Source organism: Atractosteus spatula, chromosome 14 (genome assembly GCF_055471065.1).
Source record: "Atractosteus spatula isolate fAtrSpa1 chromosome 14, fAtrSpa1.hap1, whole genome shotgun sequence".
Lineage (NCBI taxonomy): Eukaryota > Metazoa > Chordata > Actinopteri > Semionotiformes > Lepisosteidae > Atractosteus > Atractosteus spatula.
The window spans coordinates 36,116,211-36,144,082 of record NC_142719.1 but is presented as its reverse complement, the minus strand read 5'-3'; the positions used below and the strand labels follow the sequence as shown (position 1 = coordinate 36,144,082).

At 37.6% G+C, this 27,872-nt stretch overlaps 1 protein-coding gene across 6 annotated transcripts in view; it reads left to right on the top strand.

The window, feature by feature from the left end:
- The first annotated feature begins 7,310 nt into the window (after positions 1–7,310).
- The window catches only part of rnf130 (ring finger protein 130), a 63,159-nt gene continuing 42,597 nt past the window's right edge, over positions 7,311–27,872 (top strand). For 2 of the 6 annotated variants that reach the window (XM_088932189.1, XM_088932191.1), the window contains exons 1-3: positions 7,318–7,486; positions 8,029–8,482; positions 27,602–27,796. In XM_088932189.1, coding sequence (XP_088788315.1) covers positions 8,212–8,482; positions 27,602–27,796 — 466 coding nt within the window. In that variant the 5' untranslated portion in view covers positions 7,318–7,486; positions 8,029–8,211. Of the gene's footprint in view, positions 7,487–8,025; positions 8,483–27,601; positions 27,797–27,872 lie in introns of all 6 variants that reach the window. The other 4 variants (XM_088932190.1, XM_088932185.1, XM_088932188.1 and 1 more) reach the window with 3 other exon arrangements.

Below are 27,872 nucleotides of genomic sequence, written 5' to 3'. Positions count from 1 at the left end.
TGAAAGAAGGTTTGTAACAAAGGTAGGTGGCTTTATTTTTTGCTGTACTCATGTTAAATCAGATGTTGCGAAAATTATGTAAAAGACAGCAATAACTCACATGTTCCCTAATCGTGAATTGAATAACAACACTATCGATTGTTAGTGGATTATTGTAAGAAACATTCGTAAAAAACAGGATGTTCATTTAATAAAAAGAAGAACACTAACAAGAAATAATTAACTCAAAGATAGTTCTAAGTTTAGTTAACAAAATCATTAGAATATGTGCACTGCATCCTTTCTTTTTACTTTTGCATGTTAAAGTAGTGAGATGTTTGCTTTCACACTACTGTATAAGTTTTTATGTCATCAATATCCACATCATTAAGTCTTTTTTTCATATGACGTTTCATTTCCATATGATTGCATTAGTAATCCCCATGGACATTTTCTTCCATGTATTTTATAATCCCCTTCTTTCACTGTTTAAATTATTTTGTAGCATAAAAAATGAGCATATACAGTAATCTAACAGTATAACATAATGGACTATCAATGATCATTTATGATATGTCTCTCATGAAAACAAAATATTGTTATTAACCTATGACTTTAACTTTAAAATATAAGCTCTAAAAGTTATAAAACAAATTTCATTAGCACCGTTGATCATTCTGTGCAGGATGTTATATTATTCTGGCTGTCAGATAACAAGGAAGTCTGGTTAAAGTCTAAGGAAATGTGTATTTTCAGACAGATATGCTGTCACAGTGTCCAACACAAAAACAAATTCCATCCTGCGAGATAAGCACAGTTTTCCCAACGTCATTTGTGTAATGTATTACATCCTAAGACTCATGATGTTTATTTTCCAGCTGCTTCTAAGGCTTGAGGAAGTCCCAAGAATGAAAACCAGAAAAACAAAATCTCACGGCAGCTCCAGGTCAGTACAAAATAAGAAAAACAGACATAAGAATACAAAGAATATTGTAGAGACATTAAAAACAATGCTCAAAATCTGAAGAGATAAGTGAGTGAAGTACCCCTTCAGGTGACAAAGAGGTGTAGTATCTACAGTACAAACATCAAACAGTTTCCAATAGAAATAGGAAAACAAGAGGTCAAATGCAGTTATTTAAATGTACAATAAACACAACTCATTCAGCTTAAGAGAAGTGAAAGAATGCCATTGTCGGTTTTGATGGCTGTTGAATTTTAGTTTTGTGGAACCATCTGGCACAATTTAATCAGCATTATGACTAGCTATATGCATACAGCAGAGGTGATCCAAATAAAAAAATTCTTATTTAACAATCACTTAAAAACATCTGCAGGGACCCAAAATTAAAAAGATTATTTTTTAAAAAGTCATACCCAAATCATCCTAAATACCTTCAGGGAGGCACTTTACAATGCCTATGGCCAAGAAAAAAAGTTTTAAAAAAGTGTAATGGTAGTGTAATATGGAGAGAGCAAGATGTTTGTATATGTACTGTTGAATAGCTAGGTTTCTATTTTGTATTTATATTATGTGTTTATTTGATTTATTCAATTGTTTTTTTGTAGTTTTATATGGTGATGCCAAATACAAATGTTAACCCTTTTGGATGTACAATAAAATTATATATACTGTATATAACCCAGCCATTGATATTGTAATAAAGAGAGTGGTATTAGTAGCACAAGGAAAAGGATATTTACCAGATAAGACATACAGAATAAAGTCATATGGTTCATTAAGTGTTTATTTTTCCTTAACAGCAATAACTTAAAAGAGACATATTCTTAAAACAAACTATAAAAACACAAGACACAAAACAAAAAATATTTACAAGCTAATATTTAGAATTGAGAGGAGCTCTGAGAACCCATCTGCTTACTTCTTACCTTTCCACAAGATCCCTACTGCAGTCAAAAAGAGATAATTATTTATAGAATGAGGATATATAGCGCCACATAGTGGCCCACAAACAAAACATACAGGAGCCAGCTAGTTTTTCCTTGAGGTCTTCTATTTCATAAGATCACTGTATTGGCCATATACAATTTCTTGAATTAGGAATTTGTCTTTTCGCATACCCCAGCTTGCTCTCCATGAGACACACAGACAGGGAGAGAAGCTTGGGGTCAGAGTGCAGGGTCAGCCATTTATACGGTACCCCTGTAACAGTTGGGATGAAGGGCCTTGCTCAGGAGCCCAACAGAGTAGGATTCCTCTGCCAGCCGCGGGATACGAACTGGCAACCTTCCAATCACAGGCACAGATCCTTAGCCACAGTCCAGTAGGTGATAATGTTGCTGTCAGGTACTTATTTTTATTGGAAATGCTTTTTCTAATATTGGATTTTGGAATTCCAAACTGTGCATGAAAATCCGTGTTCTGAAGCAGGTGTGCCTCATCATTTTTAAGATTCAACAATTTGATCATCTTACGTGCAAGTACAGTACTTTTTTTTTCTTTACATTCTGCATTTTGATTTTGGGGATACTGAAGTCAAGGATCACTGGTTATTTTTCATATGAAAGTATTTCTCTTGCTTCTAAAATTCCTGTATTCTTTCAATCTTATCTTTCTAGTGAGCATATCATTAACATCTGCTACTCGGGTCCTGCGTATACCAAGACTGCCACATGGCTACCATTTTCTTCTCACATCTGGAGCTGTCTCTGTCATGGCAGCTGCGTCACCAGCTTAATTGAAATTTGCCAGATTTCATGAACAACTAAAGCTGCCTTCTTACCCATAGTCTTCCTGCCCAGAGGAAGTCATCAACTGCTTAATGAAATGTAGCCTCTTACCTAAACGTCTACTACTTATGGCAATCAGCTTCCAGTCAACATTCAAACTACAAATGTGCTGAAACTATTGCACCAATTTACTTGAAACTAGGCGAGATTCCATTCATCCATTTACTAACTGCTATATCCAGTACAGGGTGACGGGGGAGCCGCAAGCTATCCCAGCAAGCAATGGGCAGAAGACAGGATACACTTATGATGGGACACCTGTCCCATCACAGGGACATGCACACACTCACACCATGGTCAATTCCTTCAAAAGCCAATTAACCTTCCAGTATGTTTTTGGACCGCAGGTAAAAACCCACACAAACATGAGGAGAACATACAAACTCCAAGCAGATAGCACCCCAGATTCGGAATTGAACCCAGGATCCCAGGCAACAGAGCTAACCACTTCAGTGACACTGTGCTGCCCTTGGCAGGTTTCATCACACTAAAATCTGCTTTATAGCTGCAGCCTGCAGCTTACATGTAATTTTAGTTCCCACATAACTGGAATTTCGCTCACTGTTAAAGTACGTGGTTAGAGACAGTCTTGGAACTGAGCCTTCAAAACTGCTAGCAGTTTACGTTCTTTACATTACTGGAATAAAGTGCGGGGGGGATTGTAATACAGAATTTGACCGGTAGATGTCTCACTTGACCACCGAAATAAATTATTCTGCCTCTTCGTTATTAAAATATACATTTAAAATTTTTATATCAATTCTCTAATTAACTACGAGAAGAAAAGTCTTTATACAGAAGCAGACAGTGAAGGTCTCTCAAGATTAGATAACTGCCACTGTGACCATGATTGGTCTGTTGATATCTGTCTTTAAGTACTATCAACAGAGTCAATATAACAACAGAAAATATTATTTACCATTAAGTGAGACTTTTGTCTTAAAAGATGGAAATTACAAGATGGGGTTCAATGTGAACAATTGGTAAAGTAATGTACAGAACGTGTTCAAATGATACCATTCTTTAATGGAGTGGATTAGGTACCACAGATTTCTCAAATTGAAGATTTGAACCTCTAGTCTAAATTATCAAAAAGCATTTCTGTTACTGATTTTGGCTTGTGCAAGAACCCACTTTCATGTTTAGCCTAATTATATTCCTCATTCAGTGTTTTCTTGTTAACAAAATATTTACCATCTCAGAGTCTGAAAGTTCTGCATGATTGCTACAGGTTTTCTTTCCTGTCATTACCTTATGGGTCCTTTAGAGTGATACATGGAACAGAGGCTTACAATATATTGTAACGCTTACGGCCGACAGGTACTGTGTAAGAGCCGGCGTACCAGAGCAAGTGACGTCACCGCCCTTCCCTGTGATAGCAGGACTACAGCTACTGGGCTGTAGTGAGATCTCTCTTTAGCTCACGGGGCTAGGTCGCTGCAGAGAGACGCGGAAGTCCCGGGTTCGAGCCTCAGTCGGGATGGGGCCGACCAGATGCGGCAAGGGCGCCCGCCGGAGCCCCCGTTGCGTTACATTGGTGTCAGCAGTGGGATGGGATAGCCCTTCGCCGGGGACGGCGATTTAAGCGGGGGAGAGTGTAACGCTTACGGCCGACAGGTACTGTGTAAGAGCCGGCGTACCAGAGCAGGTGACGTCACCGCCCTTCCCTGTGATAACAGGACTACAGCTACTGGGCTGTAGAGAGATCTCTCTTTAGCTCACGGGGCTAGGTCGCTGCAGAGAGACGCGGAAGTCCCAGGTTCGAGCCTCAGTCGGGATGGGGCCGACCAGATGCGGCAAGGGCGCCCGCCGGAGCCCCCGTTGCGTTACAATATATTTATATAAATATATATTAGGCAGGCTCTACACCTGGCAAATCTTCTGGGCACCTGTAAGCTGATTCTTCCCTTTAGCTGTCAGTGCGTGTTTCTGTAGAACCAATTTAACTTTATCTTCTTCCCTGTCCTTTTCCCAATAATCCCACTCAGTGAATAACAGCTGAAGCACTTGGCATGCTGCAAGCATTCACTTCATCCCCCTTTTGGCAGAGCTGGACCTGCAAATCTATAGCTGTTCTGCTTTCAGCTCAGGCGCTTGGATTTTCTAAACCATCTCTATGTCTGTGCAAACTGAAAGACCTTGGTAATGTTGAGACCTGCCAACATTGGCTTGATGTCAAAGTCTGGGGTGCAGGGTGGTGGTGAGGGTATCCAAGCAGATTAGTAGAGTGATACTGTGTATTGTGAAGAAAAACCTCCTGTAGACAAATAATCTCTTGCAGGTGGCCTAAGAAGAGGAATGAAAAGACTGCACAACTGTTTTTGCGAATGTAGTTAAAGCTTTTTTTTAAAAAAAAAACGTTGTTCTCCTCTGTTCAGTTCCATCAATGAAAAATGTTAATGACGAGGTATTAAGACAAGGGAAACAGTAAAAAATGTTTATATATGAACGTGTTTCTAAGAGACTGACAAGAATTGTGAGCTCTTGGCTCAATCTGTTTTCTGGCTGCACTGTGACTCTAATTTTGTCCATATTCTTGGTTGCTTGTTCAATTACTATAAAAGCATAAGGTTGTAGTCAAATATGTAATATGTATTGTGATTTTAAACAGCTATGTGTCCAGCCCTGGTCCTTGGAAGTCATCCTGTCTGCTGGTTTACATTCTAGCAGAGCTCTGAATTACATTTTTGGATCAATCTGTCACAAAAGAAGAGTGATTAAGTTCATTCTGTGACTTAAAGAAAACACCATCAGGCAAAAAGAACTAAATCCTTTTAGTCTTAAAAACCAAAGACTACGACAGGAGCTGATTCGAATATTCAAAGTCAACCCAAAGGACGTCTTCAGAATCAATAGTGAAACATGAATCAGAGGACACAGTAGAAACTACAGGGATGTACTTTTATTAATGAGAACATGAGATGGATTTTTACACAGAACAAGCTACCAGGCCATGTTGTTGAAACTGTTATCATGGCTTCTTTATGAGAAATGGCTGGATGAGATTTGTGTATCCTTGGATGAATTAGTTACTAGCAAGCACATGCTAATATTTGGGTGGAATGAATTAAGCTAGCTGGTATGGATGGCCTCCTCTTATATATAACCCTTTATGTGTTCTTATGTTCTTAATTTTGAAGAAGTAAAATGCATTTCACATGTCCAGTAACTGACCATTTATTTAAAGCTACCCTAAAAACAAACAAGGAAGATGTTGCAAGATGTTGCATCTTCTTTGTTGCAAGGAAGATGATCCAGTTTAAGAACAGCAAAATGCAACCATTTTTATATTTTATGGGTACATAGATAAGTCCCACAGAACGTAGTGTACACTGCCGTGCTCTGGACTGTCACTGATCACAAACTGCACAGAAAATTAATTCCACAAGGGTTGGTGAAGGCCAACCCCTTGACCCTTCACTGTGAAACCATCCACAATTTCTAGGGTTGCCTCCTAAACATTACAATTATGGGTTTTCGGCCTGCTGTCCAGAATTACCAACCCTGACCAGGTACCACTACGTATCAACCTCATGCAAATTTGCCAGTGGATTGTATGGCTTGTCAATAAATTGATGCTGATACAAACATAATGTTATGTCACTTTCCTCTCTCACTCTTCTGTATCTATATCTGTTCCTTTGTTAGAAAGTCACTATCTTTGCAAAGAGCTGTGGCAACCTAGAGTCTATCCCAAGAATATAGGGCAAAACTACACCCTGGAGGGGATTTCAGTACATTGTAGGACATCCACAGATGAGAAACACAAATTAATCTAAACACAGCATGTTTTGGGGAGGTGAGAGGAAATCCTAGTACCTACAGAAAAAACAAAACACACACAGGCAGGAGGAAAACATGCAGACCCTACACAGTAGACACCCCAGGTTGGAATCAAACCCAGGACCCAAGAGCTATGAGGCAGCCCCACAAACTGCCCTGCCTTCAGGCCACTCACATATACACTATAACTTACAAAATATGCTTCACATTCCAAATTTATTTTCGGTGGGAAACAATCTGGTTGTGGAAGGCATTGTAGCGTTCTTACCTGGTTACATATAAACTTTAGTATTCAATCTAACCCTTCTTAAGAAACCTTACAAAAAATATTTTGTAACAGATAAACTAAAAATGTTCCTTTTTAGTTTCAGCAACTCACAACTAAGTCAAGAACTTCCACAAGTATGACCACTTTCCTGTGTAATACTGGGGACCCTTTTATTATCTGCATAGAAATGCTTTGAAGTGTCACACAATTGATTCACTCCATTTCTGTCTGCAGTTGTATTTATGGAGAGAAGCATTTTGGTTCGGAGCGATTGTGCTACTGCTTTTCATAACGGAGTTATTTTTTATTTCTTTTTAAGGCACCATCTCAGACATTCGTCATATCCCTTTCTTGTCTGTCACACTATCGTGCCACTTTGAGAATTGGATTTGCTTGTATCGTCAACAGGAGGAAAATGAATTTCCACTGTCTACGCCATCACTTCTTTTCAGCTGTGGTCATATTGATTATTTTGCGTGGCAGGGCACGCCACACCGCCCCCTTGTCCGTAAGTTTGAGCCCTGCCTCTCCTCGTCGCGCTTGCGCAAGGCGCTGTGCTGTGAGCAGGAGGAAAAGACAGGAGTGGATTCGCAGTATTTCTCTATTCTTGAAAACGGAGAAAAATATTTGTTTGTGAGAAACGAAATACCCAGTGCATTATAAAGTTTGGGGATAGAATTATTCGGTATCAATTAAATAAATCAGGTGGGTTGCATGATATGTTTTAATAGACTTACTGAGTCGATAGAAATTGTTTACTGGCAGGCATAATTACAATCTATGTAACGTAATGCAATAGAGACAGTTACAGTATGTGAATTCCTTAAACATTTACAATTGTTTTTGTATTTAAGTTATAATTGCAGTATCTTACATTTCGATTTAGTTAGTTTGGATTTGAAAAAAAAATCAGGAAGCTAATGCTTAATTTCCGTATAGTAGAGCACTATTTATATGGTTAACATTACGCATTTTTTCGAAAATATTTCCGATTTAGTTAACATTTTATGGTAACATTTCCAATTTGTAATCGTTAATTATTTTAAAATGGCCAACGTGCCAACCGTGTAATGATATGCTGTCAGTATTAATATTTAATAACTGTTCTACATGCGCACTAAAATAATTTAGCATTAACCGAAAACGTAAATACGTGCCATGTACAGGTTTTTAATTGTCAAGCTGTTTTTAGCTTGAAGCTAGTTCGTTTAATATTGGTTTTTCTTATTTTGTCCGTCCAAAAGCAGTGTAGGTGACGCATGCTTTGGAATACGAAAATGATGTAAAGAAGAACATACTGTATAGCGTGTCTATGACTGGACCCTCACCGGAGACACACGATAAGACTTTCCTTAATCCTTCGCTGCTTTCGAAAGAAATATAATGTTTTATGCCTAAATAATTGGGAAATACAGCCAGACAACCCAAAGATGCCGAAAAAGTGGTCTGCAGGAACACCGTACCACAGCCTTTCCGCCGTAATGTTGATGCTGGTGTTGCCCAGGTGCATGTTGTCTATCCGGGCTAATAAGAGCATGGCGAGCAAGGACGACTATTACAGCGCTACCGTGAACGTTTCCGTCCTGGACTCCAAAGGGAACCCTAAGCATATACTGACGAAGGACGACGGCAGGTACGGACAGAATTCCCGCAAAGCTGAAGCCAAAGGGGTAGTGATTGCACCCGCGGCCATCCACGGAGGTGAGTTTCTGCATCAGCTACTCGTTGGGTACATGTATATGCCTATTGATGACACTGTTACAGAGTAACTGCAAATCTGCAAGGAATATTTTGTATCGCCATAGTTTTTGTTGGTAAGAATAACAATGTTTCTCATCGTTAGAATCCTACGGGTTATAAAGGCATCGTCCCATCCCGTCCGAAGTGGCGTTGCAGTTCTAAAGCTTGTTTTATGAATTCAAGAGTAAACCCGTTACGTTTCCAAGTTTAAGAAATGCTAGATGATCAGACGTGTAAATATCTTTATTTTTACGCTAAGGTGTGTCAAGAGAGTGTATTTTATTTTTGCAAAGTGAGACTTTATAATAATCGCTACAGGCTTGGTTTTCACGCTTTATTTTCTAGCCCGTTGAAGACAGGTCAAGTGTGTTGGGCTTGAACTGTCAGAATCCGAGATCTGTAATCATTAACATACACTAGTTGTATTCAAATAGCACGTACAGTAAGTTGTATTCTTGTTTAATGACAAAAATCAATTCAAATTCTCTGATGTTTGAAATCCCCGAAAAGGAGAAAGAAAAACAGAAATTCGTTTGTGTAGCCATCTTCTGGTGTGTGAGCATCCTGTGTTTTTTCTTTTTTTTTACTTTTAAACCGCGAAATTAACATCTGGTTGTTCCTTTGAAACCTCGATTTAAACAAAATTCATCACTCTAACCTACTTTTCAAAACTTTGCCGAGGCCGTAATTTATGGTAACTTTAGGGTTGTTTTTTTTGTTTTCAGCCCTTGAAGCACAAATGGGAGCTTTAAAATATAGTATACTATATTTGACTGGCATTTTGTTGTCAAGCATTGACTAAACAGATTAAACGTTTTTATAAAAAAAAAGATGTAAATTACTTTATTTGAGGAGCAATACCTGGAAACATAATCTTTCAGTTTTGATCCCTAAATATTTTTAAGAAATATTGTAACAAGTGATATAATTCCAAATTTTCTATTTTTCAAAGATCTATTTCAAAGTATGTTTTGACTTTTATGGTTTTCTCACTTGTTTTTCTCTTTTGTGTATGTAAAGTGTAAACGTCCCCCCTTTTGAGACACATGTGATCCAAGCTTGTTTGTGACAAATAATTTAAAAGTTTAAAACAAGTACACCAGAACTAAGTAATTAACTGTTTATTTGCCATACTTCTAACCAAGCTCTGAGAAATGTTATAGGTGTCTGTACCTTTAATGAAGTGTTATTTTGAATAGTGAACTGTGAAGGATATCCCGAAAAATCCTATAGGCCTGTATGACTAGGAATAAGAATAGATATGTTTAAGGTAATTATTTGACCACTTGAATCAAATCCTTGAAGACACTCTGCCTTTCAGGAAATGAGTTCAAGATCACTGACACAGTTGTAGGTTTCAAACCTTGTGTAACCATGGATGTTAAAGCATTTTTACATTACGTTTTACATGTTTTGAGAAGTAACCTAAGCCTTAAATATTAGTCACTCTCAAAATGAAACCCAGAGGTCAATACAAATTTTCACCACTGCTCCACTGCTTTCTTCCTTGTAATAACGTGATCTGGTGATATCATGGTGCAGTGATTTTTCTTAAAGAAAATGTTTGATGTTGTAGTCCTCTAAAACATAATCCCCATAACTTGAGATTCATCCCATTCTATGTTACAAATATTAATATTTTATAGTATCTTTCCTATATTTCTTTTACCCAGTATTTTCTTACTAAAGCTCGTCTTGGTCTCTAAAGCTGATAAAACTACATGGTACTGTATATGACTAAGAAGCAGTGCACGTCTGAACTGTTCTGTCTCATCTGGGATAAAGTAAAAACATGACGTAATTAAACTGGTTCCTCATGGTTATGCAGAAGCAGCTGGTTCATCTCAGACCATTATTGTGCTTCTTATGACTAAACTGGAGTGGAAGCAGTAAGTGGATCTACTCCTGCTTTTACATTGTGGGCTTGTAGGCTGGAGCTCTTGGTTGTTTTCTTGTTGAAATATTAATAGTAAAAACAACCCATTGTAGTTATCCTGGGGTGGCTTCCAAGAAATTAATTTAAAGTTTTCTGTTGCTGCATAATCATTTCCTTCAGTGTTGGTTACAGTATATTAAGTAATCCATTGATTGACAAAAAGGTTTTGTTATCATACAGAATATTTTACTGTGGATAAACATGATCAAGGGCAACTTTTAATTAGGTTAACTGTATTTGTTATGCAGTGATTGTTTTTTAGAAGTGTAAATTAAAATTTAGACTCATCTCTTTTTCAAATGTAAGATTTATGTCGTGATGGTAAATATGTCTATAGCTTTGTTGTGCCAATTGGTACGTTCCAGATAAAAAAAACACAATGCACTTATTTTTTAGCCCCTGTTTTGTCATGATGTGTCATCATTGTCAGTGTGACAGCAACCGAAATAACAGAATTAACTGTAAAGAAGGTATACACTGCAGATGAGCGCTACTGTTCAGAAGCAAAGGGAGGTTAAATTTTGAATCACTGTAATTCCCAGATGAGCTGAATGGCCTCCTCTCATTTGCCTTTTTCACAAGCTTATCTTTACATCCCTCAAACAGATAACATTTCCTGTTTTATAATATAGGCCTTCTACTCGCGGTGTCCTCTTTAAGTATGACGGCAATTGATGTTTCCGCCCTTGAATGGGTTACCATGCAGCAGTTGTACACTTTTCTGTTTTGCTCTGTTCCTGTCTGTAAGGAGAGCATCATTGCCCTGACAGTGGTGAGATAAGTTTTTTATTTCCTGGCTGTTGGCAGCACACTTTTTAAAAAGGAGATTCTTGGTTCTCAGGGGTGTAAAGATATTAGTAATAAGGAAATCAGAGTGGTAAGAACCTTCAAAACTCTGTGTTGCACTGTCAAACATTCTAATAGAAGAATGTACCTGTGTTCTGAGAATACCATCTAATTGTATGGAAGTACTGTATGCTGATTTATCAGGCTACAGAAGTACTCTCCCGAGTTATACAGCTATCATTCTAAAAGCGGACCAATGCATTTGGATATTAATATTTATATTGTGATTTTTTGAAGACAGTTCTTTGCTCAGGCAAGAAAACAATTGAGTAAATATAGGGATTACAGTATTTGCTCACTGGAATGTCTTAGCTTTCACATTCTATAAGATAAATAAACAAACCATTTATTAAAATAAAATCTTATGAATGCCACCACATTGTTTCAGATCCAAGGTGCCAGTACTTTTGTAGCTAGTTTTCCGAACTCATACATCAGAAAGACCACCGAAACTAAAATTATTCTGCAGCTAGGATCACACCTTCTCCCTTCCCTTAACGACAGACTACTGTTCTTTTAAATTTTCTCCATTCATTGGAAGTTTCATTTCACACCTCTCTGCACCCATTCTGACTTCACACCTCTTGATTGGCCTCTCTTTCTGTCCCCTGCTCCCGCCTCTCACTCCTCCTCCCTCCCAACCTTTGTTCTCCCGCTACTTTACCTTTGCCTACTGCCCTGTCTCTCTCACACCTGAAGAAGGCTCCACGGCCGAAACGTTGTGTTCTCTTTCTTCTTTTTTTCAGCATGGAATAAACCTATTACTTGTTCCTTTGCAGCCTACGCATGCTGACGCAGCTACCCACCTGAACTACTTTTGTAGCTAGTTGGCTTAGGTATTAAATTTTACTCCGTACATAATTGCAATTACTGTATAGTGAATGATTCACACTCTCAAAGCATACTAATGTCTTACACATACCACTAACCAAAAATTATTTTTGCAGCAGATGCACAACGTATTAATTATAACTTTCTTTTTGATCATAGGTCTTTCCCAAATTATGCCAAGCCTCCAGTGTGCCTGTGAGCACTCCTGGCTAAATAAAATCTGTTTGATCATTGAATGTAGTGAACCATAGGGCAGTTAACAGCCCTACTGATGGAACTGGGACCATTACTCGAAGTTTAATTAGGCAAAAAAACATTGAAGACACTGGCTCAATTCTTTGCCCAGTCTAGCATGGCTAAATGCCTAGGATGCAGCTCCTACTTTGGCTAAGCATCCATGAGAAATAAGCTGTATTCATGGTACAGCACTGCTAATCGTATTTGGTGGTTCTCTTGACTAATGACCCTGAATGGCGTCTGAGTTTTTGTGTTAGGAAGAGGAAGTTTCCAAATACAGCTGTAATGAATCTGACACAACATTTTGATGAGTTTTGAGTCAATCATCTGACTCCCATGCCACCCCATATAATTAATAACATGAAAAGTGAGATGGTTTACACCCCGTATTCGTACATAATTTCTAGCTTCTTCTAAATGTGTCGAGCAAGAAGAAGTCTTCTTTTTCTCCATAAAATAACTATGAAATAAAGATACCCAAAGCCAGTCATCTTCAGCACAACACACTGCCTGAGTTGGGATATAATTCTGTGCGTGTTAAGATAAATAGGCTGGTTCCAGACCTTATAGGGACCCTGCGGTTTTCTGAGCGGATCATTCAGTATAAGCTTTTGCCTGCAGTGAGCCCTGCCAGAACCCTTGAGATCTGAGCCCACCAGTTCCATGTGGTTGGCTGACCAGTATCTGGCAGTGTGATCACAAGTTTTCTTGTGCTACAGTTGACACTTCTTCTTGGCTGTTTCTGTTCTTATTTGGAAACATAAGAAAAAACAGAAAGTCTGCAAACAAAAGGAGACCAAGATCCATGTGTTACATTAGTAATCATGTCACCCCAATTTTGAGTATTTACCATTTTAGTATACTCTGTTTTCTGGCCAGCCCTAGAAAACACTTGAATTTTCTTGAATGCTTACTACCTATAATTTGAGATTTAATCTTTTGCAAGGAAGTATATGCTCTGTTTGTATCCATCATTGTTGTTCAGAGAATTCATGGTTAAGCAAGACGTAGCTTTTTAAGATTATCTGAGTCATCATTACTCATGTAATTTTATTATGACGGATACTTTCTAATAATTCTTTTAAGGTAAATATGTTATTTAAAAGGGTTGGGTGCATGATTCAGGCTCTTGGAAGAACGGGACAGGGCTTGTGAGTTCAAGAATGGGAAGACGCCCTTGAAACGTTAATGTCCTCAGGCCAGTTCATACTTAAATACAGACATTGGAACACATTTTTATCAATAGGTGTTAGTTTGTTTTCTAAGTTGTATTTATATGCATTTAAATATAGTCAAAAACAACATGTTTTTTCTTATTTGGTATATTTTACATGGTGTAAATCAATGTTTCATATTTTGTGAATCAAACCTTACTCCAGTGGCGATATTGAACTTTTCTGCTAGCATTCTGACTACTGTATATTTGGAAAAGAACTTTTTTCATACATTTTGTTTTCTAACTCACTGGCCACAACTTGAGATTGAATTTTTAATGGAAAAATTGTCCCAGGTAATTCAGTCTGCCTTGATACCCCAATTTCCAAAATTGTTTCCTTTAAAACTCATAATCAGAATTACTGGTTTGGGCTGCCTACATAGACTGTAGAAACAGCATAAGCACTATCAATCTAGAGCACTGGTGATGGAGTACTTCATTTATGTAATTTAGTCTACTGTGTATTGAGTGTTTTTCTCTGTAATATTAAGGAGTGCAACAATTTCTACTTTAAACTGCCTTGTTTTGTATTAGTCCTGTAGCCTATCAATTAGTATTGTATATCTCCAAATAGAATTATGTGAATGTTATAGCATTCAGATAATCTGATGATAATGCTTTAGGGAGCAATAAACATAATAAAAGGAATACTAATAAACACTTGCTGTGAAGCATAATACATACTGGATGAACAGACAAACATTTTCACCAAGGTTGAAACAGTGGCTGTTAAATCAGTGTCTTTAATGTGAATTGATCACCTTCCTCCACAGGTGAAGAGAAGTTTGCATTTGTCTTTTGTCTTTTTGCTATTTCCTATTGATACACGTTTTGCTCGAGTCATGAGTGTTGCAATACTAGCTGCCTACATAGCAGAGGACGTTTCAAAAGAACCTTTCTTAAGGAGCTCTGAAAAGGATTGTGAGGATGGGGGTGTAAAAGTGTTTTGCTGAGGCATCATGGACAGAAACTGATGGTAATTTGCTAAACTTCCTCACTTGCTCAGCCAAGCAGAACTTTCATAGGCCAAGCAGAGCTTTCATAGGCTAGTTTCAGTGGCTTGGATTAGTGGTCACGAAATTAAAAATAGCATTTCACTAGTAAGAAATAAGGTCACATGCATCATGAAATAGAACAGGAAACTGGCAAATGGTCTAAATAAATGGTTCAGCAATTACCAAAATTCTTCTGAGCTGGTCTTTTAATGCATCAAGGGATGATTTAGATCAGCCCTACGTCACTGTAAACAACCAGGCTTATGAATTCATCTCTTTAAATGTATTGCTCTCGATTTTGAGACGATTTTGCTAACAAATACTACTGGTTAACCTTGCATGCAGATCACATTGGAACATATCTGTGATGAAATGTCTGCTGCACAACCTGTATTTATTCGCTCGTACATCGCATTACATTAGTTATTACAGTAACTAGTGAGCAGGAAGAGTCGTGGGAACTCGAATGCAAGACAAGATGGTGGCTTACAGTACTTTCACAAAGTTCATGATTTTGTGTTTAATTTGATATTTGTAATTGTTTTGTAAACCTCAATGAATTTATTTTGTTAACCAAGATTTAATAACCGGTCTGGAAAAATTGGGACTGCAATTTCCCTTTAAAGCACTGACTGTCCATCACCTGAACTAGAGAAAATGTCATCTTTCTTTAGATCAAGAGAATATGAGAAATCAGAGACCCATTGTTAAATGACCCTTGTATTGCTACAGAAATAATTCAGCTTCTAGAATGCTCCAAACTGATTTTCAGTTATTAATGTGGATTGGAAACTTTCACAGCACCTTTTGTAAATATTTTTTATGTTAACAGCTACCAGGTTAACAGGATATTTAACACAACTTTACTTTATTTTAAAACAAACTATTGTTTTCCAGAAACACTGCTGTTTGGGCAGTCATTTTGTTTTGGATTTTAAAATTAGCAGAGTAGCAATCTTCAGTGCAGTGGAGGGTTTATACTATATTCTCATGACAGATCTGGATCCGTACGTTAAAGTAATAAGCATCTGTACCAAACAGAAAATTGAGTATAGCCAAAACAGCTAAAAGAAGGAATGGTTGTATATACTGTATGTGTTTTAAATTTATAAATATATTTTAAGCCTGCCTACCCGTATGTAGTATAATTTGTTCAAAGTGACAATACAGGTTTTGTAAATTCTAGTTTGGAAGAAAAAGACACTCCTACTGGTCCACCCTCACTACTTACACCAGCAACTTCCTTACAGGTCTCCCTTATCAGTATTGACTAGTCCCAGCCTTACTTAGGTTTTGCTTTCTGACTAGATCTAGACAGAAGTTAGTAAAGCTAATGCACCGTCATTTTGATAATCATGCGCAACAGTGTAGTTTTTCTCTCCAAAAGTCAACAAAATAGAATCCCAAGCTGTTATTTGACTGATGTTGTTTTTACAAAGATTGTCTGGAAACATGAAAAGCTTCCCCATGCCTTTTCTCATGATTTGAAAGACAATATTATTTATTATCACACTGAACTGAAAATGAAGGCTAATGTTTGTTGTTACTTACCAGAGTACTTTCTCAGTAGTGCATTCTCCTGAAGTCTACTCCTAAGTACATTACAGAGTTTTATCTTGCTCATTTTCATTCACTTTGAAAATTGCAAGCATAAAACATCATCCTAGAAGTAAAGTCTGGTGCATCCATTAGTCCTAATAAAACATATTTTGAATTATTCAATGAACAGTTGCCTTTGATGATGCATTAGTGTGGTGTACTCTTCATCCTCCTCAGAATACCATCTACATTTAAGTACAGTAAAAGTTCTTCTGAGCATTTTCAGACTTTTCACACATTTGCTGACAGGTGTCATAGGCTGAGTGTTTCAACTGAAGTGTAGAGACAGTAAAGCAGCAGCCGGAACACAAAAGTACACAAAGTTACAAAGGATGTAGGCATTCATTTTCAGGCTCTCTGTAATATAAAGAATCGAGTGTATCATTGAACTACCTGTGTTTGAATTGAAAGAGCTTAGGAAATGCAGTCAAGTTAGATGCACCTGGGTATCTCTCACAAAGATCAGTGCTTCCTATTTTCAGTGGCTACATATGCCACCTACCCGCAAGATATTTGTAACGTTTGTTTCTGCTCTGCATTTTTGGGGTTTTCAGTGCACTTAAAATGGTGATACAAACAAGTATAGGGACATGATAATAAAACTGTTGTATTGTGCTGTGTGGGACAGCACTGCTGCCATCATTTGGCATTTCTTCTAAATCATTGAAGAATAGAGTTATGTGGAAACCGATGTGCTTGCTAACAGAAGTGGAAGGGTTTAAAATACATGAGGTAGAAGTAGTTGCAAAACATGAAGGATCTTGATCTACTCTTGCAGTTGCCTAATGAACTTTGCATATGATGGCTCCTACTGTAAAATCTTTCATGAAAAGTATTAATTTTGCCCAATGGTTTGATTTCCCCTGGGTAACCCAGAATGTAAAGCATTGAAACATAGTGTGAGTCTACCAGTAAGCAAAGTTTATCTTGTGTGTCCAGGATTTATTTTTTTTGGTATTATTATGAATGTCTTGCCTCTTACGTTGTAGAACAAAAGTTACAGTAGGAGGTATTTTTGGTACCGATGATTGAAAAGGCTATATAGCAACCTTGCAGTAATAGTTGAAGTGAAAGCAAGCTGACTTTTGACATATTTTCATTTACAAAGGAAGCTGCACTAAATGGATGAAGAAAAAAATGTTTGGCTGCAAAGCATTTTTTGTACAGATAAAAAAAAAACACCATTTCCTGGCAAGTAATTGTGTCATAGTTTCTATTGCTGTCCACAATCTTCCGTCCTTTCACAACATTTAATCTTTTTTAATGTGCCTTAATTACTGATATTTAATGTGTTCCATCATTCACTTAATTAAAAAAAAAGTTATTTAAGTAAATAATGCAGAAGTAATAACTTTCAAAATGTGGTTGGGGGAAATACAAATAAGGCTGTAGCCGCATGGCAATATTAGCCATTTCTCTTTCTGTGAGCTTAATTAGTTGAAAGGAGAATTAGACCATCCAAAAAGATCACTTGTTCTGAATAAAAACATGCAGGAATGTTAAGTATGTAATGGAGTCTTTGTACAATCAGTCCATTCCTGCAATATTTTGGTATGCAATGATTTAAAAATAAAACGTCTTAAAGAGTTTAACATGGATTTAAGGTGAGAATGGACTACAGGATACAATGTTTTCAGTGTCTTTCTTTCTTAAAAGCAGAATAATGATTTAAGTGTAGAAGGCCTTTGTAGAAGACCCGATTAGAGAGACCAGTGGATTCAAGCAACTGTAGAAAGGAAATGTTACAAACGAGAGGAGGCCATTCAGCCCACCTAGTATTGTATTTTGAAGGATCCCTGTGTGAGAGGCCTGATGAAAAATATGTTCAATCTCATTTTGTAACTCATTTCCTGACACACTTTCAGCTTTGCTGACAGCTTACTGTTGTCACACTTGTTTGAAACGGTACACCTAGAAAATGGCTTTGCATTTAGATATTACTTAACTGCAGACAGTAGCTTGTTTAGTATAAGGCCTGTCTTAAACTTTAGATCATTTGCACTGATTATTTTAGATGTGGAAAGTGTAAGCTGATGCTAAAGGTGACTAAGGTATTTTAAAAGCTGCTTCAAAAATGTTTTTTTGAATACTGGCTTATAAGGTATTTTATCTTTAAAAGATGAGGTAGAAATAGAGTTAACAGTGAGCAACAGCAGGCTTTTGGGGGATTCATTAGAATTTGTTTTGAGTCATCATTGGTATTCTAAGTACTGTTGTAGCTGGGTACTGTCCCACAAAACAGGAGTAGGTGCTAAGCACCAGATCAATGTGGGTCACTTTTATTATACCCACACTAAAATGTGCTTTGACCGACCAGACATTTTCAGTCAACATGTACTCTCAGATTATCTTGCCTCAGTTGAAGTGGCTTGTACTGTACCGTACCCTCCTTCTATGGTTGTTCCTTAAAACAAGCTAGTGCTGTTAGAAAAATGGTGACTGTTTGGATATGGTAAGGCCTTCTCTTCTGATTTTAGCATGTATCAGTGTTATGAGTGACAATAACTATCGTACCAATCCTGGATCAAGTACAGCTCCTTGATCCAGGAGCAAACAAATTCCTGACAGTTGCTTTTGATGTCAGACCTTGGAAATCCACAGGTCATTTTGTGAAATTAAGGGTCAGCTACTGAAGTCATAAAAACTCTCCCCTTATTGTTCAGAATAATATTAGGAACTCTTTCAGTCTGAAATGTACAACACTATTATTTTGGTTCAGGGTACAGAATTTCTTTGAGATGTTTTCATTTCTCAGATAACTCAATACAACTGAGTTGTTCTCAGTCTGTCTAACTACATGTTTGATATTGAATCATACACTTCAACACTGCACCAGATTTCTAGTGTGGATCATGATTACTCATAAGGCATTCTTTGGTTTCAGTTTGAATTGAACGCGATGAGAAAAGGTCATGAGACTCCTATTTTCTGGTGAATATGCCATGCTATTGTGAGAAAAGATTTATTTCCTGTAATTATATTTCCAGTCATATGTTTAAACAGGTAAACAGAGCACTGCATTGGTATTTGCCGTGTGCACTGTCAGCTCTTTCGGTACTGTCTTTTCTTTTTTCATATATCAACATGCTTTTAGAGCTTGCAGTGCTAAACCTGAAGTGGGATAGTCTGGGAATAAAATAGACATACTTTGCCTTTTAGGATGTGTGACCTCAAGGTATAAATAGAATTTTAAATTAGCTTTAAAGAATAAATTATTACCCAGCTGGTATTAAATGCTGTGAGTCACTTTGAACAGGTCACCGAGCCACTTACTTTGAAAGCCATGCGATTTCAGTTTGTATTAGTAGCAGTTCCCATGAACATATTAAACATTAAAGGATTCACATTTTATGGTAATAATTGCTTCTTAATAGTATAATGTTCATATTTTCACCTAACAATATAACCATATAGAAAAATATTTAAATAAGCATGTCTTTGTCAAGTGAAATAAATCAGTTGAAGGAAAAGGCTGGGAGCATCACAATGTGCTGCAACAATTTATGCAAGAAGAAAATATGGGATATTTTTCTGTTGATGTTAATGCTTGACAAGCTCAGGATGTACAAAGAGCATCTCTATCTACTGTCAAATAAACTATGGTGCAATTCAGTTTTCCACTACATGACAAAAGCAGCCCTGCTGTCCAGGTCATTATCACCAATGGATTGGAAGCATTCCCTCTAGATCACACGCTGCTGTACAGTAGTGCACAACAGATTCCAAGATGAGAGCTGTAAATTCTGTAGGTTATTTATTATTTAGCCATGTGCTTGCTAGTAACAGACCTGACAGCTTTGCTGTATTTTTAAAAATTCTAGCTATATCTTCACAGAACTAACACAGGAAAGACAGTCCACGCTCCAGAAGACTTCACAAAAAAGTTATTTCAGTTGTTTAGACTGCAGTGTAGACTAAAGGTTAAGGGTTGTATATTCCAGACTGTAGAGTCTTGGGTTCAAATCCCAGGTGTGATGATGCTGTTGTGCTGTCTGATAATTGGGTTCCAGGTTGTCACTGTAAATGAGAATTTGTACTAAACAGACCTACCTGCTGAAATAAAGGAGTATTAATAATGAGATAGATGTCCTTACCAGAATGTGAGTACAGCAAATTACATGGTTAATTAAATATCAATCACAGCTTTCCTTGATTGTGCTATTTTGTAGCATAGTAAATAGTCAGTTATTGTTCAGCTTTGGATTGTTATAAGAAAGTAAAAGAATCGTTTTCTATGATGAAAGAAAAAGTCTTCTTTTATTTTGCACCTAAGCTTGCAACTAATAATGGTGGTACAAAAGTTGCTGGTCCGTATCTGTCAGGCCATTAGTCAGCAATGGGATTATCAAAGAGAAAAGATATTATAGGCCAAATTTCCTTTAATAGAAGTAATGACTCCTTTGGCTTGATGGTCAGCTGTAAGCTTGCAGTGATGTCACTCCTCCAATTAGCTATAACTCACCTGTACTGCACTCAGGAGCCAAGAGTGAATGGCTATGGAAGATAGGAGAACTGAAGAAGCATGTTTCTAGATCTTCATTCTTCACGTGTAGTATAGGAGTTGACTTAATAGACAATACCAAATTTATAGAATTATAAAGGAATGTAAAAAAGGCATTAGATACCTATATTCTGATATTAAAACGTCGGCATTTTTTGTAACTGAATATCAGTCTGCTCTGCTTATGATGATTGCGGCATCTTTTTCAATTCAGACTTGCATGGTTGGCCTGATTAATGTTACAGTGCTCCGTAAAGCCTTATCTGCAAGTTTCTAGTCTTACCAACCCCGGTCCAGCCATGCAGTATATTGAAAAAGTCTCAAGTATTCTGTTATGGTACGGAGGGCTGTCTCTTATTTGCCAGCCTCTGCCTTTGGATTTGGAGGTTGTCAGAGGAAGAGAATGCATCTGGGATTCTTGTCATCCGCTGTGCTGCTCAGCCTTCATTGTTAGAGGAATGCAGCTCCCCATTTTGCTTGTTAGTTTTTGTTTTCCCCGAAGGATGTGTGATAAAAGGCTTTGGATGACAACAAGTACCACACTGACAGTGCTTAAAAGGCCTCTTTTTCTCACAAATTCAGCAGTGCATGAAGAGTGGCACTGCCAGCTGCCTCACTAGGTCTTGCTCTCAAGTCTTGGGTTTCATTGGTTACATATTTCAGATGCAGAGTTGGGGGGAATTCACTGCTCTCATAACCTGCTCCCATTATTGATGTTCTTCTGACCCAAAGACACTGCAACACACTCGAATATTGAATAAACTTTCACAAGTTGCTTAACTTATTATATAAGTTAACAGTATTAGTATTATAGGTTTTTTTGTCTTCCAACCAAGCAAAGTGGGCAATTATAAATTTTGCAAGAATGTTTATAAAATTATCATTTAAAACTCTTGCAGATTTGTGACCCAGGAACCCTAAGAGTAATTGGTTTTCATCTTTACACAGTACGTGGATAAACGTCCCGCTGCAGTTCTTTAGTATGGTCATGTTGTTGATTAAAGGGATTATTCACCTTACATTCCAGCAGCAGTATTTAATCTTTTGCTTCCACCAGGAACCATGTTAATTAAGATAAATGAATCCTGAAACAGATTGAGTGCCCTGTTATCTAATCCCCTGCACGTGTAGCTATCTGTTACAGAAAATAATGCATTTCTCGTCAAATTTTCCACACAGGCCCGTGTTAGGTTTGAATTCTGGAGCACTGTAGTACAGTTAAACTGTACTTTCTGAAATGCCATGGGCTAACTGGTACATTTCAACTCTCTCTATTTTCTGTGCTGGCTTTGTCAACAAATCATTAAGAAATACATAAGATAGAAAGCACAATGTTTTTAAATGTATTCTTATGAAACCAGACCTGTTGCTGTCATCTATGGCATTTCAGGTGGTGTGAATTATGAAATAGTGCATGCCTCATTATTAAATTGAGCTCATCTTCTGGACAGTCAAGAAATCTAAGTCTCAGTGGCCTCAGTGACCATGAAGTTGGTGACTGCAGGGTGACTGGTCAGTACAAAGTGTTGGGACAAAGGGGTTGTTTGTGAAGCAGTTCCTGGAAAGACTATTGGACTATAGTCTTGGTTTAACCTTGACCAGTGAAGTCACTTCTGTTGGCAGTCAGTATTTGTAATTGTAATTGTGATTATTAATCAAGCTACACCTTATTTCTTCCCAGTAATTAAAACGTGTCAGCTTCAGGAAACTGACAACCAGTAAAATTGCAAATTATGGTTTTGAATTTACATTTTACACAGGCAGGGAAATTGACAAATTGTGTGTAGTACCTCTGTTCTTTTTGTGTGTGCATACATGTATAGACCAAATACATTATAATGTTTAGATGTGTTATGCCTTGTTTTATAGACACTTATTTTTAACTTTAGAAAGAAATTGAAGGTGATTGTGGCACTGAAACCAGTTAGGTGCAGAGCTAGCTTGCACCATGACATTCTCACTTCTGTTCTTGGCTTAAGCCAATATTATACACTCCACATAGTTGTATTCTTTCTCTAAAAAGAATTGCAAACACCTAAAATAACATGCAGTTTAGTCCCTGCATGTTCTACTTGGAAGGGAAAAATGTTAATAATACTACAGCTCCTGTAGTATCTCCTTAAGCGAATCAATTATTCTGACCTCCTGCTATACACTTGCTTGATATTAAGCCATTCTTGCATCCAGGATAAATGCTACTGTGCTTTACATTTGCTGGAATACGCAAAAGGATTATGGCTTGCTTGCTCTAGATAATAGATAAACTGGCAGTCAGTAAGTCTTACTGCGTTTATATAAAAAATGCTTTAGTGAATGCATTTAAGATAGAAGAGATTTTCTTTTATGCTAATTTACAGCAACAATGAAGAGCAGGCCTGTCTCATTTGGGTGATTCAGTGCTGCGCCCGATGTAGGAAAAAAATAATCATGTAATGTTTGATTGTTACAAGGCTGCATGTTTTTCACTGCCTATGGACTTTTTTTTTTCCTGCAAAGAGCTCATTGCCTCTGAACTCTGCAGTTCCTCCTTGTCATCGCCTCCTCCTTCCTGCGGCACAGTTTTTTTCTTTTTTCTCTTTTTTTCTTCATGCAGCCTTCTCCTGTTTCCTGGGTCTGAAGACTCCAGCTGCTCTTGACCATGACGTAAGAGCAGAGTCTCTTCCTTCCCACTTGCAGTGCATAAAAGAATTCCATTAGCTTAACACCTTAGAGACTGAATCTCTAAGATTTCTGGAAAACCTTTGTATTAAAAACATATTTTGAAGTATTTCTATTTTCCGTTGTTTGTTTTTAGTTCTTTGCAGCACCTTGTGTGTCCTGAGAAGAGCAAATGAATTTACTTGTGTTAAATGAATGAGGATAATGGAAGCTGAAGTCAAGGGTTATCTTTTGGTAGAAAATAGCAAGATAAAACTCCTTTAATCCCTCCTGATTATTTCTATTCAGTTGTAATACCGGTTGTCTGACTGAATATTATGGTATTTACACTTAAGAGGAAAAGCAAATGCATTCCTAATGCTTTCACAGGGATGATATGCTGAAATAACTATTCTTAATGTCATCTTTGAAATAAAGATCCTGAGAAGAACATGTCATAAAAGATACAGTACAGTATGTTCATATGAATTTTGAGAAGGTATGTGTTCTCAGAAACTAGTCCTGTACCATTTGTTTCCGACTGGGAGATTCTGTTACAAGGCTAAAATGGTACTAGATAGAACACGCATTGTAATTCGAGTAGATGTGTTGCTATTCAGTCTGCTTTTCAGACCTTGTTTGCCTGGACTCAGTGGTTCTTTGACCAGAAATATAGCCTCCTTGTGTTAAATTCCCTCTCCGCGACTTGATCTTGTGGCCCTGAATCATGCCGCTGTCGGGCTTGCACAGGCTACGTTTTGACCAGAGCCCAGAGTGTTGACTGACTTTGTTGCTGCTGAGAAAAAGTGACACGGATGTGACCCCTGTGAATATTGTTGAAGAGCAGCTAGGGAAAAATGCTTGTGAAAATGCTGCCTTTTTGTGACCTTTATGCTTCCTTTCCTTTAAAAAACTGACTGACACAGACCTATTAAACTTGAAACCCATCATGTTTCAGAAACTGTGAGCGTATAAAAAAACAGCTAGCTTACAGTATAACACAAGCATTATCAAACGTTTATCAGAGTGGGAAATAACTGCCCCTCAAGTGCCTCACCCTTTTTACAACGCAGTTGAATGCCACAACTGGTGTTTATCCAACCTGCTTTTGTTAAATGTCTTTTAACTGCCATTAGCTGTCTGGTGTAGTATGTGCTTGCAACAATAGGCAACAAACCTTTTTTTCCATGGAGTTGGGTTTGTCAGTGTTGAGTCAAACCTTCCATATAGGATATTACAAAATAAACCCTTGAAACTGAGAGCTTACAGATGGAGTGCTATCTTTCCGTCATGCATGATATATCATTACCTTAAATGTCCCAATAAAGCAGCTGAGGCAATTTTAGTGCTTGTTGCTGAACCAAAAAGCAGTGATTGCTGCCCGATGAAGGCAGAAGTGTTGATATGGAAAATGTCTCCCCTATGGAAGAACACTGACCTGCAACAGGCACACAAACTCAAAATATTAAAGCAACCAAGTACAAAAAAGAACAGGGGACATCCCCTTTTTGAACCTTTAGGCACTTCTGTTTCTAGCTTGATTCATGGTTCTTGAATCAATTGTTTTAAATTGTGTAGGCTCATTAATAAGCAACAGCTTACAAGTGATGTGAATTAGTTGTTTAAATGTACTGCAAGCTTTACTTCCTTGTTTGTCTACGCATGTTTCTTGTTTCTGAGCATGTTGCTTTCAGAAAAACGTAGATATTGCCAATATCTAATGGACATGCCAAGAAAATATGGCATTTTTGCTTATTATTGATTTTCTTGCATTAAACTACATGCAGAAGTTAAGATTTGTAATGGGAACTATACTCTAACATATTGATTACATAATATTTCAGAAATTGTTATACTTTTGTGACACATCACTTCATAGCTTATTTGATGTTATTATTGAAGTATGTTGCATTGACATGGTGGATCCATTGCATAAATATGATGCTGTTTTATCCATCCATCCATTTTCTAACCACCGTTTCAAGTTCAGGGTCATGGGGGAGCTGGCAAGCAATGGGCACAAGGCGGGGCACACCCTGGGTGGGATGCCAGCCCATAGTGGGGCACACACAGACACAGTCATGCATGCACTCACACCAGGGTAAATCTTCCCAAAGGCCAATTAACATACTGTACCAGTCTGTCTTGGGACTGTGGGTGTAAACCAGAGCCTGCAGAGGAAACCCATGAGAACACAGGGAGACCATACAAGCCCAGAGACCCAGCACTGTGAGACAACAGTGCTTACCAGTGCGCCAATGTACCAGCCCACACTGTATTATATAATATACTACAACAGTATAATAAACTGCATTTGAATATTATTAAGGTTCAAAAAGAGGGACGTGCTCTGGTTTTGTACTTGGTTACGTAAATATTTTTAGTTCTTGTGTGTGTTGCAGGTCAGTATTATAGTTTCTAGTTTCCATGAGCCATACAATCTTATTCAGTAGGTCATGAGTAGTACGCTACTGTATTTAGTTTACTGTATTTTATGTTTTCTTGTCTGATGACTGATTGTGCTAAAGGAAAACTATGTAAACCCCATCCATTCCTGACAATCCTGTTCATAATGTGATGCAGCCCACTGTGAATGAGAATGTAGATCAAGTTGCACAAGTACAGAAGTGGCAGAATTAAGACTTCCATTAGCCCAGAATGCTGCAGAAATGCAAACAGAAATCGCCATTAACGTCACAGCAGCCATTTTAACATTTCCCATTGCAGACCAAACTTATCATTTTTAGTTGTTTTTTTTACACACTGGAAGATGGTAAAGTGTTATCAGCCATTAAGTAAAATATATACAAGTAATGACTATGGTTTTAAGATTTCTTTTTCTGTTTGAAAATAAGCAGATTATTGATTCAGGGAATGAACATGAGATTCTGTACTGTAGCACAGAGTAGACCACTTATGTGGGCAAACCGGCATGTACAGTATGGATTACGTGTGCTCTTCAGGAGCAGTACTTTCTTTTATCTGTGATGTGTACTGTAAATGTGGGAATGATTACTCTTTCAAATGTTTGACCTCTTGCCTTTCGCTGACCTCAGAAAGACTTTCTAATCCCCCTGTTCAGTGTGAGCAAAACTTTTTGACACATACACTGTATACACAGGGCTCCCAGGCTTTTTCCCACTTCTCTTTTAATTGTAGTCCTGCATTTCCACAGACTCCAGGGAGCAGCTGTGAAGATGAAGCTTAGCAGGATTTAATTTTCCTGAGAACAAAGTGTAGTGGGATTTCACAACAAAGAAAGTTCTTAAAGTAACCTTAAGTGCAGTTTTGACCTAATCAGTATATGCAAAATAAGTATACTGTCATGCTGCAGACTTTAGAGAGTGAATAGTAAATGCTGTGTATGTATATTTGAAGAAAATAGAAGACTTCAAACTGTCAGACTTTTAGAGGACTCAAATGAAATATAGTGTAGCAGTTGTTTAAGTTTCCAAATAGTGGAAGCCTATGTTGATTAATTGTAAGGTCAGTTTTCTTCCTCAGAATTTTATAGTAGGCGGGTATACTGGGCTACACTGGGGGGGTCACATATAGGAAAACCATTCCAAAATTGTCTTATGACCTGCTATACTGATTGATTTCAAAGCTGTCATATTGTGTTAATCATGCATCATAAAAATGCCCCAATCACTTTTACCCAAATAATTTTTGGGTCATTTCCATTTTCCGGAAACATGGCCAGTCACACTGTTTGACCAGTTAACTCCTGCCTCCCATGCTTCTATCCCCAATAAGTTGAAAATGTGCGAAAATAGGGGTCCTGTTTGAAGCAAGATGATCACCTGATGCCCATTTATTTTTTTCATTGTTGAAACAAGCTCTAACAGCAGCAAAAAGGGGGGAAATTTCCAGGAGCATGAATACTTTAACCAGATGTTGTACATGCTCAACAAGTAGAATCTTGTATCTATCAGAGTTTTGTGTTTTTGTACTGCTTTAGTAAACGTCTAATCTTGTGATAATTACACTATTTTTTTCTGTTAAGGAGGGAAATTACAAATATTTTACACTAGAATTTTTATTTTCTAAAATAATAAGAAAGTTTCAAATGCAAAATTAAACAATAAAGAAGGCAAATGCTGTAACAGTAACACGAAACTAATCTGTGCAAAACGTAGATTAAAATGTTGCTGCTGTATAGACAAAAGCCATGACAAAATAAATTACATCATCCCTGAAGCTTATGGTATTAGAAGATCTTTTTTCCTGTAACTGTCCTCTTACGTTCCTACTGTATGTCTGTTTTTGTTTTGTCTGACAGTTGCAGACCGTCAGGGCTGTGATCCTCAGACTCATTTCATTGTCCCACCCAAAACAACACACTGGATCGCACTGCTCCAGAGAGGAAACTGCACCTTCAAGGAGAAAATTCTGAGAGCAACCTCCTTCAATGCCTCTGGCGTAGTCATCTACAACAACTCATCCAAGGAGGACACAGTCACCATGGCACATGAAGGTAGGCACAAGTCAATGACAAAACTGTTCTGTACTGCCCTTATAACCTCTGTTTCTTTTTAAATAACATTAGCAAG